Source organism: Oncorhynchus kisutch, linkage group LG5, assembly GCF_002021735.2.
Source record: "Oncorhynchus kisutch isolate 150728-3 linkage group LG5, Okis_V2, whole genome shotgun sequence".
NCBI classification, from domain to species: Eukaryota; Metazoa; Chordata; class Actinopteri; order Salmoniformes; family Salmonidae; genus Oncorhynchus; species Oncorhynchus kisutch.
The window spans coordinates 24,345,857-24,362,330 of NC_034178.2; the positions used below are offsets into that span (position 1 = coordinate 24,345,857).

At 45.2% G+C, this 16,474-nt stretch overlaps 1 protein-coding gene across 1 annotated transcript in view; it reads right to left on the reverse strand.

Annotated features, from left to right (window-relative positions):
* Positions 1 to 16,474, reverse strand: part of LOC109890791 (kinesin heavy chain) — a 138,063-nt gene that overhangs the window by 41,323 nt on the left and 80,266 nt on the right. Inside the window, exons 17-21 of the mRNA XM_031824700.1 lie at positions 10,588 to 10,776; positions 7,286 to 7,403; positions 6,987 to 7,051; positions 6,759 to 6,868; positions 4,351 to 4,452 (exon numbers count right to left, since the gene is read on the reverse strand). Coding sequence (XP_031680560.1) covers positions 4,351 to 4,452; positions 6,759 to 6,868; positions 6,987 to 7,051; positions 7,286 to 7,403; positions 10,588 to 10,776 — 584 coding nt within the window. The remainder of the gene's footprint in view (positions 1 to 4,350; positions 4,453 to 6,758; positions 6,869 to 6,986; positions 7,052 to 7,285; positions 7,404 to 10,587; positions 10,777 to 16,474) is intronic.

Below are 16,474 nucleotides of genomic sequence, written 5' to 3' on the forward strand. Positions count from 1 at the left end.
AAGGAGAGTTTACATTCTAACCAGACACCTAGGTATTTGTAGTTGTCCACGTATTCTAAGTCAGAGCCGTCCAGAGTAGTGATGTTGGACAGGCGCGCAGGTGCAGGCAGCGATCGGTTGAAGAGCATGCATTTAGTTTTACTTGTATTTAAGAGCAATTGGAGGCCACAGAAGGAGAGTTGTATGGCATTGAAGCTTGCCTGGAGGGTTGTTAACACAGTGTCCAAAGAAGGGCCAGAAGTATACAGAATGGTGTCGTCTGCATAGAGGTGGATCAGAGACTCACCAGCAGCAAGAGCGACATCATTGATGTATACAGAGAAGAGAGTCGGTCCAAGAATTGAACCCTGTGGCACCCCCATAGAGACTGCCAGAGGTCTGGACAGCAGACCCTCCGATTTGACACACTGAACTCTATCAGAGAAGTAGTTGGTGATCCAGGCGAGGCAATCATTTGAGAAACAAAGGCTGTCGAGTCTCCCGATGAGGATGTGGTGATTGACAGAGTCGAAAGCTTGGCCAGATCAATGAATACGGCTGCATAGTAATGTTTCTTATCGATGGCGGTTACGATATCGTTTAGGACTTTGAGCATGGCTTAGGTGCACCCATGACCAGCTCTGAAACCAGATTGCATAACAGAGAAGGTATGGTGAGATTCGAAATGGTAGGTAATCTGTTTGTTGACTTGGCTTTCGAAGACCTTAGAAAGGCAGGGTAGGATAGATATAGGTCTGTAGCAGTTTGTGTCAAGAGTTTCCCCCCCTTTGGGAATCTCAGATGACACGAAAGAGAGGTTGAACAGGCTAGTAATAGGGGTGGCAACAATTTAAGCAGATAATTTTAGAAAGAAAGGGTCCAGATTGTCTAGCCCGGCTGATTTGTAGGGGTCCAGATTTTGCAGCTCTTTCAGAACATCAGCTGACTGGATTTGGGAGAAGGAGAAATGGTGAAGGCTTGGGCGAGTTGCTGTGGGGGGTGCAGTGCTGTTGACCGGGGTAGGAGTAGGCAGGTGGAAAGCATGGCCAGCCGTAGAAAAATGCTTATTGAAATTCCCAATTATGGTGGATTTATCAGTGGTGACAGTGTTTCCTATCTTCAGTGCAGTGGGCAGCTGGGAGGAGGTGTTCTTATTCTCCATGGACTTTACAGTGTCCCAGAACTTTTTTGAGTTAGTGTTGCAGGAAGCAAATTTCTGCTTGAAAAAGCTAGCCTTGGCTTTTCTAACTGCCTGTGTATAATGGTTTCTAGCTTCCCTGAACAGCTGCATATCACGGGGGCTGTTCGATGCTAATGCAGAACGCCATAGGATGTTTTTGTGTTGTTTAAGGGCAGTCAGGTCTGGGGAGAACCAAGGGCTATATCTGTTCCTGGTTCTACATTTCTTGAATGGGGCATGCTTATTTAAGATGGTTTGGAAGGCATTTAAAAAAAATACCCAGGCATCCTCTACTGACGGGATGAGATCAATATCCTTCCAGGATACCCCGGCCAGGTTGATTAGAAAGGCCTGCTCGCTGAAGTGTTTCAGGGAGCGTTTGACAGTGATGAGTGGAGGTCGTTTGACCGCTGACCCATTACGGATGCAGGCAATGAGGCAGTGATTGCTGAGGTCTTGGTTGAAGACAGCAGAGGTGTATTTAGAGGGCAAGTTGGTTAGGATAATATCAATGAGGGTGCCCGTGTTTAAGGCTTTGGGGAGGTACCTGGTAGGTTCATTGATCATTTGTGTGAGATTGAGGGCATCAAGCTTAGACTGTAGGATGGCTGGGGTGTTAAGCATGTTCCAGTTTAGGTCGCCTAGCAGCACGAGCTCTGAAGATAGATGGGGGGCAATCAGTTCACATATGGTTTCCAGAGCACAGCTGGGGGCAGAGGGTGGTCTATAGCAGGCGGCAACGGTGAGAGACTTGTTTTTAGAGAGGTGGATTTTTAAAAGTAGAAGTTCAAATTGTTTGGGTACAGACCTGGATAGTAGGACAGAACTCTGCAGGCTATCTTTGCAGTAGATTGCAACACTGCCCCCTTTGTCAGTTCTATCTTGTCTGAAAATGTTGTAGTTTGGGATGAACATTTCAGAATTTTTGGTGGTCTTCCTAAGCCAGGATTCAGACACAGCTAGAACATCTGGGTTGGCAGAGTGTGCTAAAGCAGTGAATAGAACAAACTTAGGGAGGAGGCTTCTAATGTTAACATGCATTAAACCAAGGCTATTACGGTTACAGAAGTCATCAAAAGAGAGCGCCTGGGGAATAGGAGTGGAGCTAGGCACTGCAGGGCCTGGATTCACCTCTACATTGCCAGAGGAACAGAGGAGGAGTAGGATAAGGGTACGGCTAAAAGCAATAAGAATTGGTCGTCTAGAACGTCTGGAACAGAGAGTAAACGGAGGTTTCTGGGGGTGATAAAATAGCTTCAAGGTATAATGTACAGACAAAGGTATGGTAGGATGTGAATACAGTGGAGGTAAACCTAGGTATTGAGTGATGAAGAGAGAGATATTGCCTCTAGAAACATAATTGAAACCAGGAGATGTCATCGCATGTGTGGGTGGTGGAACTAATAGGTTGGATAAGGTATAGTGAGCAGGATTAGAGGCTCTACAGTGAAATAAGCCAATAAACACTAACCAGAACAGCAATGGACAAGGCATATTGACATTAAGGAGAGGCATGCTTAGTCGAGTGATCAAAAGGGTCCAGTGATAGAGAGGTTGGTTGGGGTCACAGCGATTTAGACAGCTAGCCGGGCCATCGGTAGCAAGCTAGCATAGGATGGAGGTCTGTTATTAGCCACCTCGTGCGTTTTCGTTGGTAGGATTAGTGGGGTTCCGTGTGGTAGAGGGGATGAATACAAATCACACAAAAAAAACAATAGATATAGTTATAGAGGCCCAAGAAAAAATGTTATTAAATAAAAAATAAATAAATAGTCCGATAGGTCTATTCAGATAGCAGCCGATAAGAAAGCTAACGGTTAGCGGACCGCAGATGGGCGTTCAGGTAACGTCGCGATGGAGGAGCCAGCCGGATAACTCCTTTGGGTAGATAACGTCAGTAGTCCAGTTGTGAAGGCCCGGTGGGGCTCCGCGTTGGCAGTAAAACGGGTCCGGATAGGTGATTGTAGCCCAGGAGTGATTGATGGAACTCTTCAGCTGGCTAGCTCCGGAATAATTGATGTTTGCTCCGGAATCGGCGAAAGCCGATAGTCACACGGATAGCAGCTAGCTAGCTGCGAGATCCAGGTATGAATGTCCAGAGTTAGAGGTTGAAATCCAGGGACATGGAGAGAAAAATAGGTCCGGTATGTTCCAATCCGAGCCGCGCCGTACAAAACTGCCGATAGATTTTCGAGCTAAATGATAGCTGATGACCACAAACCGTGGTTAGCTGAATACTACCGATTAGCCAGTAAAGAAGCTAACTAGCTTCTGATTAGCTTCTGATTAGCTTCTGGCTAGCTTCTGGAATTAGCTTCTGGCTAGCTTCTGGTTAGCTTCTATGGAGGGTTACCTATTTGAGGTAAATAATATATTTATTTTTTTAATATATAATATAATTGGTGAGGCGGGTTGCAGGAGAGTGTTTTGAAGATGAGTATATGGAAAATAAAAAAATATATATAAAAAGGTATGCAAAAAAAGTTGTAAATATATATATATATATGGGACACGACAAGATGAGGACAAAAGACATCTGAACTGCTATGCCATCTTGGAACATTGGAGCGACTGACCCACTGGAATTGTGATACAGTGAATTATAAGTGAAACACACTCCTATAAGGAGGTGGTAAGTGAAATGGCATTGTGGCATTGTGGTACATGAAAAACAACCTCTCCCTCAACATCAGCAAAACACAAGAGTTGAGTGTTGACTTGGGGCGGCAGGGTAACCTAGTGGTTAGAGTGTTGGACTAGTAACCGAAAGGTTGCAAGTTCATATCCCGAGCTGACAAGATACAAATCTGTCGTTCTGCCCCTGAACAGGCAGTTAACCCACAGTTCCTAGGCCGTCATTGAAAATAAGAATTTGTTCTTAACTGACTTGCCTAGTTAAATAAAGGTAAAATGAAAAAAAAATGAAAAAACTTCAGGAAGCAGAGGAAGGAACATGCCCTGATCCAATGCAGTAGAGAGAGTCAGCAGTTTTAAGTTCCTCAGCGTCCACATCACCGAGGACTTGACATGGAACAACAATACGACCACTTTTGTCAAGAGGGTGCAACCATCTCCAAATGGTTCTACCTAGCACAAAAAAGGGTTTGCCTATGGGGACAAACCGAAGAACCCTATATGGCACCAGTATAAAAGTGTATGGAGTGAATTGAGATGGTCTAAAAGAGACTCACGTCAGCTCCTCCAGTTGCAGTGTCTTGTGGTGCTCCTGACTCCTAAGACGGTCAAAGTCGCTCCTCAGCCGCTCCAACTCCAGATGAAGACGATGGTTGCGACTGATCAGGACAGAAGAGGAGGGAGGACAATATATGAGAAACAGTTTGGTGTAGCCTTCCTGGTCTAGAATGCCAGGGGGTTAACTTTATCACAAATGTCATACGTTTAGATCCCATTTTTATGAGGAAATTGGTTCTGGTTATGACTGATAGACAGGAGAGGAGGGCAAAGACAGAGAGAGTAGATGCTGTGAGGAACAATCTGATGTTAATAAACTTCTAGGGGGTTAACTTAACAACAATGTAAGTACATTTACTTCCAAAATGGTCATGAAATGGTCATAAATGGGACAAAATGTTGGATTTTATATCTAAAATGTATATAATGAATATATAAATCTGTGGAATAGATATACACTTGCTATGCTCTTACAATAAATTGGGATAGGAAAGTATAAGGCTGAGGCTGAGATTCTGGGTAGAAATTTAGAGATTATATAGGTGATTTTTCAACATATGGTGCTCAAAATGCTTCAAGGCATGTTAAAATATGCAGGCAGATGCTATGTTGGTTGGATAACAGGTAGGGTATAGAATAACAAAATAGGCACTGACAGGGAGGTCGTCACACAGCAGTACAGCTGCCATCTTGTGACTGAGGTAACACTGTGAGCATAACAAAGAGAGGGAGAGGTCGGTACTGGCTCAGCGAGGTCGTCAATGATCTTTGTAACCAGCACACTAGTACAGAAATCTACAGATGGAGGTAAGGTTGTGAGTCAGGTTAGGTAGAATGACAATGAGAGAGCAATGGGAGGGAGGAGAGAGGGAGAGAGGACAACAGTACAGATACATAGCGTGACAGAGCATGACAAGGGTAGAGACTTGACAGTAAGAAGGAGATGAATGCACTGATTCACATAGGTCGTCCCACAAAGCAGTACATCTGCAGGCTATGTAGTGAGGTGACACTGTGAGGTAGAGTAGAGAATGACAATGAGAGGGAATCGAAGGGAGAGAGGGGGAGAGGAGGGAAGTGTCATGGCTCTCCTGACAGTGGATCCAAGAACCCATCAGCTAGGCAAATGCTTTAAGATAGCCAGACCCCCTGTCTCCCACGGAAGAGGGGCTGGGGGGTGGGGGGTGGTGGGGGACTGTGCCGGTCTTGACACCTTAACACTGGGTCGTACATTTAGAGAGAATGAACTTTCTCTTCCTTGCCCTGCACTATTGGAATACTGAAACTCCTTTGTTACTGAGAGACTCTTGCCAACCAAAACATTTTTCTCCACGTCACGAATGGTTAAAACTACAAGACCAGACAGCGTGGAGCGGTGGCTACCCGGCAGAAAATGGTGATACCCGTACATTGCCGGGTTACTACTGGCATGTAAAGTGGTTGGGGGCTGAACCCTGAATAATCAACCATTGATTCCAAAAGATGTGAGACGTTAGTCCACACGTTGAAATAGTGAGAAACTGAAGCTCTCAACCTCAACACTAGAAAAGAAGATATCCTCACCTAGGAGACCAGAAACATTTACAGTCTGCAGCTGAAGTCTCAGTTCCACCAAACACTCTACTAACAGAGAAGCTCTACAAAAAAGAAGGACATTGTGACCTCAGGTGGACAATCAGAGCCTCACAGCGAGCCGCTACCCATAGACGGATCAATTGGTTTCAACAGAGAAAGACATCTACGCATAAATACAGTATGTGGCATTTCTTATCCGACTGAGCGGTGGTTAGGGTGCTAAGTATTCTGGTTACTTGGAGCGTAGATTCCAAATGTATTTACGATAAGTTGACTCTCTTTGTCTCTGCCTCTCTTTATCTTTCCCCACCCCCTTTACATTGTATAACAAGCCGTCATATCGTGTCAGTCCACTAGGGACTTTTATTTCATGTAAATGTGTATGTGTCTACTGTGTTACTATTTAGTTAGTTAGTAAATAAATAATTAAGCCAATTTGTGTATTGATGTATGCGACATTCGGAATGAGACTGATGAGGTAATGATTGATGTAAGCGATATCTATAGAGTTTTATGTCGGGAGATAGTAACTTGTTAAACAACTTTCCCATGGTGCCCCAAATTCCTTAATTGTTACATGATCAATTCAATTGAGTAAAAATTAAACATAGTTTATTGATTTTATAAATAACAGTCATCAGGTTAATGATAGTCATGTCACGACAAGAGGGAAAGGGAGCGAGAGAAGAAGATGATGAGAGAGAGGAGGAGAGGAAGGTACTTACTCAGTGAAAGGGAGATGAAGGTTGAGAGAGTGACAAACGGATATATGAGGAGAGGGGGAGAGGGGGATAGAGGGGTAGAGGGTTATGGAGGGAAGAGAGGTACTGACTCAGTGAGGTCGTCAATGATCTTCTGTTTCTCGTTGATGTCGTCTCGGAGACGTCCCAGTTGCTTGTGGTGCGTCTCACGGTGAGACTCCATCTGCTGCACCAGAGCCCTCTGAAATAGGGAGAGAAACAGACAGTTAGCACTCACACACAAACACAGGGAGACACACACACACACACACACACAGCGTTTAAAACACAAAATAGTCATAGTCAGTGAGCATAGTTACCTTAACATCAGCAGACTCTTCGATGTCCGCCTGGTCCCCTCCCTTTGTCACCTCTGACATGCTCTCTGAAACACACACAAATATTTGCATTTCAGCGTATGCCTACAAACAAGTCACTTTACTGTCATTTCACTCGTCATTTCAGCGCCGCTGGAATGCATACACAGTGTTGCACTAATTGTAGTGTCAGTCATTGAGTCATGTACCCTGGGCCAGAAGTTTTACTTTGCACCTGGAGTTTAAAACTCAGTTTAACACTGCACTGCATTATGTTGTAGTCATTGGGATGACAAATTTACCTTGGGCATGGAGTTTGGCCAGCTCTTCACTCAGAGAGTCATAGTTATCCTCCAGCTGTCTATTCTTCAGCTCTATGTTCTGCATGTAGTCTGTCAGAGAGTGGATCTTCGCCTCATGCTGCACACACATAAAACACAATCAATGATACAACCAATGTTATGACCAATGAGAATCAACCTCACACCCTAAACAAGATGATGAGGTGCATGAAGATACTTGAATGAAAGCATAAGGTAACATCCACACATCTGGCATCAGAGCAAATAAGCTTCCCACTTGAACGACTAAGCGCTCCAGAATAAGCTGAAAGGTGCACTCAGACTAAATTAAGAGTTTTATTCCCAAATGCTATATATCCATTTTCAGAAATCTTGGTAAATTACCTTGGATTGTTTAAAGAACTTATAAAACATTGGTGTGTTTTCACTATCTAATCACGGCATGGGGTTGACATGTAGAGTATTTGTTTATAGCCCATCCAACTACCTCATCCCCATACTGTTATTTATTTTATTTTGCTCCTTTGCACCTCAGTATCTCTACTTGCAAACTCATCTTCTGCACATCTATCACTCCAGTGTTAATTGCTATATTGTAATTATTTTGCCACTATAGCCTATTTATTGCCTTACCTCCCTTATCCTACCTCATTTGCACACACTGTATATATAATTTTTCTATTGTATTATTGACTGTATGTTTGTTTATTCCATGTGTAACTCTGTGTTGTTTGTGTCGCACTGCTTAGCTTTATCTTGGCCAGGTCGCAGTTGTAAATGAGAACTTTCTCAACTCTCCTACCTGGTTAAATAAAGGTGAAATAAAAACTCAATAAAAAACAGACTTGTGGAGGTATACATTTCTTTTCTGAGGTTTGGCTGATTTCTTTTGATTTTCCCATTATGTCAAGCAAAGAGGCACTGAGTTTGAAGGTAGGCCTTGAAATATATCCACAGGTACACCTCAAATGATGTCAATAAGCCTATCAGAAGTTTCTAAGCCATGACATAATTTTCTGGAATTTTCCAAGCTGTTTAAAGGCACAGTCAACTTAGTGTAGGTAAACATCTGACCCACTGAAATTGTGATACAGTGAATTATAAGTGAAATTATGTAAGGGGTGGGTGTTTGTGGCAGGGAAGTCAGGCGCAGGAGAACGAACTTGGTATAAACGGAGTTGTTTAATAAATGCTGACAAAACTCCAAAACAACCAAAATGTACAAAATAACAAGTGGGTACAAAAACCTGCCGCACACCAACACTAAAATGCACATCACATACAAACAAAACAATTTTCCAACAAGGACATGAGGGGGGGTTAAATACACAACATGTCATTGATGGAATTGGAACCAGGTGTGAAGGAAGACAAGACAAAACCAATGGAAAATGAAAAATGGATCAGTGATGGCTAGAAGGTCGGTGACGTCGATCGCCAAACACCGCCCGAATAAGGAGAGGGACCGACTTTGGAGGAAAGTGTGACAAATTATATGTCTGTAAACAATTGTTGGAAAGATTACTTGTGTCATGCACAAAGTAGATGTCCTAACCGACTTGCCAAATCTATAGTTTGTTAACAATACATTTGTGGAGTGGTTGAAAAACAAGTTTTAAATGACTCCAACCGAAGTGTATATAAACTTCCGACTTGAACTGTAGGTGTTCCTTTTGTCCAGGTGGGAAAGGGCAGTGTGGAGTGCGATTGGTTCACGCATGCTCTGAGTACACCCCTGGTCTGATCCAGTGGCCTTGTGAATGTTGACCTTTTTAAAGGTCTTGCTCACATCGGCTACGGAGAGTATGATCAACATGTTTGTAAAACTTAATGTAAAACTCAAATGGGAAGTACATGCAGCCATTTAGGCAGCATATCAAACACAAGCAAGACACAGACAAAGTCTAATTAGCAATTGAATGTTATGTTTTCATCATCATTGCAAACATTGGCTAGGCACGAGGCAGACAGTAGTGGTGTTTTTTCAGCAACTCTGGCTGGTGGCTATGCTATGGCAGCAACTACAGTACAAAGATTAGCCTACATCAGGGATGGGCAACTGGCGGGCCGCATACAGCCTGCCCTTTTGTAGGCCTGCAACCGGGGGGGCTCTATGTATTTTGTAAGTCACTCTTACTCAGATATCATATGAAAAACTGCAAACAGTTCTCTCCAACCTAAGGCAAAATGTGTAGAATTTCAGGAAATTAGTTATAATGTTATAACATTTTAGTATCTTCTTTTGCTAGCAAGTTGGATGGGCCACTCCAACAAATCTTCACTTAGGGCCCCCAAAAGGCTGGCTCTGACTGCATATGTGGAGATGGATGTGGGATGCAGACCTCTGAGCCACTGTGGCCCCTCCTGATGAGTTATGATTTTTTGTGTTGCCCATCCCTCACCTCCATCACACAAAACACAGAGGGTGTTCTTTAATGGAAGCCTCTCCAAGAAAATCCAGGTAGAATCAGGAATTCCACAGAGCAGCTGTCTAGGTCCCTTAATTTTTTCAATCTTTACTAACAACATGCAACTGGCTTGGAGTAAAGCCAGTGTGTTTCTGTATGCGGATGACTCAACACTATACACGTCAGATACTACAGAGACTGAAATGACTGCACTTAACAAAGAGCTGCAGTTAGTTTCAGAATGGGTGGCAAGGAATAAATTAGTATTTCAAAAATCTAATAGCATTGTATTTGGGACAAATCATTCACTAAACCCTAAACCTCAACTACTGTAAATCTTATAATGCATAATGTGGAAATTGAGCAAGTTGAGGTGACTAAACTGCTTGGTGGAGTATCCCTGGATTGTAAACTGTCATGGTCAAAACATATTGATACAACAGTAGCTAAGGTGGGGAGAAGTCTGTCCATAATAAAGTGGTACTCTGCTCTCGTAACAGCACTATCAACAAGGCAGGTCCTACAGGCCCTAGTTTGTCCCACCTGGACTACTGTTCAGTCGTGTGTTCAGGTGCCACAAAGAAATGTGCATTTGGCTCCAAACAGGGCAGCACGGATGGCCCCTTGGATGTACACGAGAGTTAACATTAATAATATGCATGTCAATCTCTAATGGCTCAAAGTGGAGGAGAGACTGACTTCAACACTACTTGCATTTTTGAGAGGCATTGACACCCATTCATACCCCACAAGACATGACACATTAGCAATAATTTCTAGTGAAAAAACACAAATATAAAAAAATTGTGGAAAGTAACTCTTCAAATGTACTTCTAGTATACCCTTGATTCTTCTGCATACTAAAAGGTACTCTGAGTATGCCCCGTCCCTGACCTGTGAGATGAGGAGTTGGCAGGAGGACAGCTCTCTTCCCGTCTCCTCCATCTTCCTATGACACTCCATCTGAAGGTTCTCCAGCTGACGACAGCGTTTCACCATGGACTTGACCTCCGACTTGATCTTACTGATGTAGAGACGGGCCACCGTAAACTCCTCCTCGATCGCACCCGTTATTTCCATTGGCTGGGGGAAGAGACAAAGATTACCATTATCATTGATTCAATATGTTCCTATATGTTTGCTTTGGCAATGTATATGGCTACACTTTCCACACCAATAAAGGCTTTTGAATTTGAGAGAGAAAAAGGAGATAGAGAGCTGAACAGAGAGTAGGAGAGAGAGAATGAAAGAAAGAAACAGAGAGAGAGAAAGAGAATGAGGTAAAGAGAAAGACTTCTGCCGTTTATTTGTAAAAACAAACATCCATTATATTACAGATCATTTAGCAAACGCCACATCAATTACCATCTAAATATGACAACAGTGATGTTGTTGACAGAAAACTCTGCTCTCCCTGACAACTGGCATGAGGTACTTCCGCTGAGGGCCTTTTGGAGTGAAACTTCAAAGTATTGTTTTTCATACTAGAAAAAGATGAACTCTTAAAATCATTAAATGAGAGATAGCTGTGCCTATCTGGGCCTGTATTCAGAAAGTATATCAGGGGTCCTGACAGTACAAGTTTGCCTTTTAGATCACAATGACTTAGATACAGTGTCAAGAAAAGGTATGTGAACCCTTTGGAAGTACCTGGGTTTCTGCATATATTGGTCATAACATTTGATCTGAACTTCATCTAGGTCACAACAATAGACAAACACAGTCTGCTTAACCTAATAACACAAACAATTATGCGTTTTCATGTCTTTGTTGAACACACCGTGTAAACATTCACAGTGCAGGGTAGGAAAAGTATGTGAACCCTTGGATTTAATAACTGGTTGAGCCTCCTTTGAAAGCAATAACCTCAACCAAATGTTTTCTGTAGCTGTGGATCAGAACTGCACAATGGTCAGGAGGAATTTTGGAACCTTCCTCTTTACAATACTGTTTCAGTTCAGCAATATTCTTGGGATGTCTGGTGTGAACTGCTCTCTTGAGGTCATGCCACAGCATCTCAATCGGGTTGAGGTCAGGACTCTGACTGGGCCACTCCAGAAGGCGTATTTTCTGCTGTTGAAGCCATTCTGTTGTTGATTTACTTCTGTGTTTTGGGTGGTTGAGCTTCAATTGGCAGACGGCCTAACATTCTCCTGCAAAATGTCTTGATAAACTTGGGAATTCACTTTTCTGTCGATGATAGCAAGCTATCCAAGCCCTGAGGCAGCTAAGCAGCCCCAAACCATGATGCTCCCTCCACCATACTTTACAGTTGGGATGAAGTTTTGATGTTGGTGTCCTGTGGCTTTTTTTCTCCACACATAGTGTTGTGTGTTCCTTCCAAACAACTCAACTGTAGTTTCATCTGTCAACAAAATATTTTGCCAGTAGCGTTGTGAAACTTTTGTAACCCTTTCCAGCTTCATGCAAGTAAACCAGTCTTAATCGTAGGTCTGTGTTACGGTTTTCTTCCGTCGTAGGAGAGTCGGACCAAAATGCAGCGTGGTAATTTTGATACATGTTTAATAAACAAAAAAAACACGATAATACAAAAACAAGAAACATATACAGCCTATCTTTTTTTTTAAATAAAAAATAATTTATTATCTTCAATACCATTCATTCTTTACAACTCATAATTCTCATACATACTCAAATAATGGTATTTTAATTTAACTAAACAAAAACCCCAAACAAAACCTCAGGGGAGCATCTTCCCTCCCCGTCACCCGTCACCCTACAAACTACCTTTCCCTATCTCCCCGTCCCTAATCTATCCCCTTACAAATCTAAATGACACCCAGCCCTAAACCCCCCTTCCACCTCTCCCGAGCAGCATGCTGCCCCCACTTCCTCTCCTCCCTCTTCATCCTCCCCCTCAAATCTCCTTCCACCCTCCTCACTATCCCTTCCACCCCCCAATCTCTCCCTGTCTTCACCATGTTCTGCCTGGATTCCCACAGCCCCCGTTTAAAGAGACTCATGAGAAGCCAGAGCAGAAACCTGTCCCTATCCGTCCCTCTCGCTCTCCCTACACCTCTCTCTAACCTGGCCCACGTCAATACAAAATCCCCCCTTACCAAACCTAACAACACCCGTGCCCTAGCCCATACTACTCCGGCAAAGGCACAGTCCCAAAAGACATGGCGCACAGTCTCCTCCCTGCCACAAGAGGATCTTGGACAGGTGGGGGATTGCACCAAACTATACCGGTACATGATGGAACGTACCGGCAAGAACTTATGGAGGCTCAACCAATTCAGGTCCTTGAGCCTGTTGTCCAGACCCCACGCCTGCACTCCCTCCCAGACCACTTCCGAGATGTCCACTACAGGCGCCGGACTCCCTGCCTTTCTGGCAACTTCAACCTCAGGGTGCGCACCCAGCCACTTGGCCGCATGACCAAAGTGCCACGGCAGCTGTTCCGCCCGAGGACCCGTGTTAGACCACACCATTACGCTTCTCGCCTGATACGAGAAGAACACCTGCAGGAGGTAACCGGACTGGATGAGCAAGCTCCGTTAACAAGAAAGAAACAAAAATTGTGTCCAGCTTGAGGGGGAAATGTGGTACACCACTACCTCCCTCCCCGATGGGACAGAGCATGCGTGCCCTGGCGACCCACTCGCACCTGCCACTCCACATGAACTGAAACACAAGCCTCACTAGAGGCCTCCTCAGACAAGCCGGCAATGGGTAGATGTACGCCAAATACAAAAGAGACGGCAACACATCCACCTTTAGGACCAGGACTTTGCCCATAAAAGACAAATACCTAGCCTTCCACATTGCTAGCTTCCTCTGTACCACTGCGATACGCATGTTCCAGTTTAGCGTCGCTGAGCCAGAGGTCTCAAAATGGACCACGAGAATCCTCAGGGCCCCCTCACAGAGAGATAACCCCCCAGGCACATCCGTTCTACCGCGCCATCTTCCGAAACACTTGACGGAAGACTTAGCATGGTTCAGAACCGCTCCCGACGCTCGGGTGAAATCCCCAAAGATGGCAAGGGACCTTGTCAGGCACGAGTCCTTGCACAGCAGCAAGGAAGTGTCGTCGGCGTACTGCGTCATCTTAACACGCAGCCCACCACTTCCAGGGATCAACAAGCAATCCACCCCTGTGTCTGCCCTAATGGCAGCCCCCAGAGGCTCCATGTACAGAACGAACAGGAGTGCCGAGAGTGGGCACCCCTGCCTGACCCCAGACGAGAGGTCAAAAACATCACCCAAGTGACTATTTACACTAACTCGGCACCCCGCTCCGACATATAATGTATGAATCCATCCTATGAACTTCTCCCCAAATCCTAATCGACCTAACACTCTGAATAAAAAGGATCTATTCACGCGATCAAAGGTTTTCGCCTGATCTAGCGCTGCTACCATTAAAGGCAGTCCTCTATCTTCAACCCAAGCGATGGAGTCCCTGATTAACTGCAGGAGCAGGAGCACCCCGTCGTGATCCGAAAAGAAAACAGGCAACAGCCTCCCAGACAACTTACCCAAAGACCGGGGTACAAAAATATAGTCGAGCCTCCGCTCAACCCCCCTGGAGTTGCGCCATGTAGGACCGGCCATTTTCGGAGTAGTGTGCAGACCACCATCAACCAGACCATGGCAAGCCATTAGCCCGGTAATGGCGCCTGCACTGCTATCCCCCCTATTCCTAAATCTGTATTAAAATCCCCCCCTATCACTAATTTCCTATTTGTGACACACAGGGGCGTCAGACAGTCCACCATCTCCCTCCTGTCTGCCACCACCTGTGGCTCATACACCACCACTAATCTAAATTTACAATCCCTTATCGTGACATCCACCCCTATAACCCTCCCCTGCATTACCACAAAAGAATCCTCCACTTTTACCTCCCTGTGCCAACACAAAATCCCTACCCCCGATGAGTGCACCCCCCCAATACCCCAAGCCAACTCCCCCTTGTCCCACTCCCTCTTAAACCTACTAACATCCCTTCCATCCCTCAGGTGAACCTCCTGTAAAAAACAAAAATCAAACCCCACACCCTCCAAATAACTAAAAACCGCCCTCCTCTTAACAAAATCCCTTAAACCCCTTACACTCAAATTCTAAACCCAGACAGAAAACAAACAAAAACAGGAGACTCACCCGATGCTCCTCTGCTCCATATCTACCGGTGAAAACACCATCCGTACTCCCGACATTCCCCCCTCTTCCTCCATCTCACCAACCCAGGATGCAGGAATAGTGTTTGGCTCCGGGGTGCCCTGCACCCTGGGTCTACCCCCACACTCCTCCCCCTCCCTAGTGCTGCAGCTGGTTTGGAAAAAAATCGGGGAGGCTGAGTCCCCAAACAAAAAACTCCCCACCTCCTCCTGTACCCAGTCCTGAGTCTTGTTAGGTGTGTCCCCACCCAACAGAAGTTGAGGGCCTGGGGAAACCAGCAGCAACCCAGAGGTTTCTCCCACTCCCATCACTCTCTTGACCATCCCCTCCCTCTCACTGTCGGCCAATCTCACCCTCCTCTTCATTCTCTTCTTTGGTGATGGTGGCAGTGGAGAGATACCACCCTCCCCCCCGCCAGCTCCTCCACCATACCCCTCATCTCTTCCACCAGAGCACTTTCCCCCCACTCCACTTGCTCTACCACCGTCTCCTTCTCCACCACTCCTCCCTCGCTTTCTTCTCTCTCATGCTCCTCCACTCGGTTGCCTTCTTCCGCCGCTTTTCCTGGTTCTCCTACTCCCGTGCCTTCTGTTTCCTTCTCTCTTCCATCCGCCGCTTCTTGCTCCTCCTCCTTCCTTGCGGCCTTCCCCTCTGGACCTGTACTCTGGTCATGAGGCGTGCTTCCTTCCCCTCCTCTTCTTCCCCCATCCCCCGCTCCTGCTCCCCCCCCAGCCGCAGACGCATATGACCTCTGACGATCCGGGCACCCCCGCCACAGGTGTGCTGACGAGCCACACCCGTGGCACGCCTTAGGCTTGTCACAATCCCGTGAAAATGTGGCCGTAGGCCATACAGCGCCTGCAAAATGGGGGCTGACGTGCATAAAACAACGTCCCCCTGTCAGCCCCTAGGGAGAACATAGCAGGAGGATGGAGGTAGCCACCATGTCCCTTTGGGTCCTCCCTGAGGAGGGCCTGGAAGCCTCTCATCCCATTCCAAAACCCAAGGGAGTCTTTGAGGTGCCTTGCTGAGGAGACGTTATCCATGCATCTCCCCAGAAAGGCCCTCACCTCTTCGTCCTTAACGTATGGGTTGTAAATGTTGACAGTTACAACCCTAAAGTTGTTCTTCGCCAGGCTTGTTATTTCATAGTGGCTCATCGGCCTCTCACCTCCCACTGCTCTTGCCCTTCTCAGGATATCATCGTGTTTCTCCTCTGTATATAGTGCCACGTCGTATGCTCCCTTCAACGAGTTGCCTTGGAAACAAAACACGTCCTTCACCGTCAGCTTTAGAATCCCCATCAATATTATCCTTCCAAAAGTTTCCCGTCCTAAAGGACTCCAACTCCTTTTCCTTCCAAGCAAACCGAATCGTGTTGGCCAGCCCAATCACAGGGACCGACCGTGTTGATGTATTTTGCACCATCTCCACAAGGAGAATGGCGCTCGTTCTCTTCTCTTCCAAAACAAGGAAAAAAGAAAAACCAAAGTGACTGAGCCTTATTTTTTTTAATAAAAAATAATTTATTATCTTCAATACCATTCATTCTTTACAACTCATAATTTTCATACATACTCAAATAATGGTATTTTAATTTAACTAATTTAACTAAACATAAACCCCAAACAAA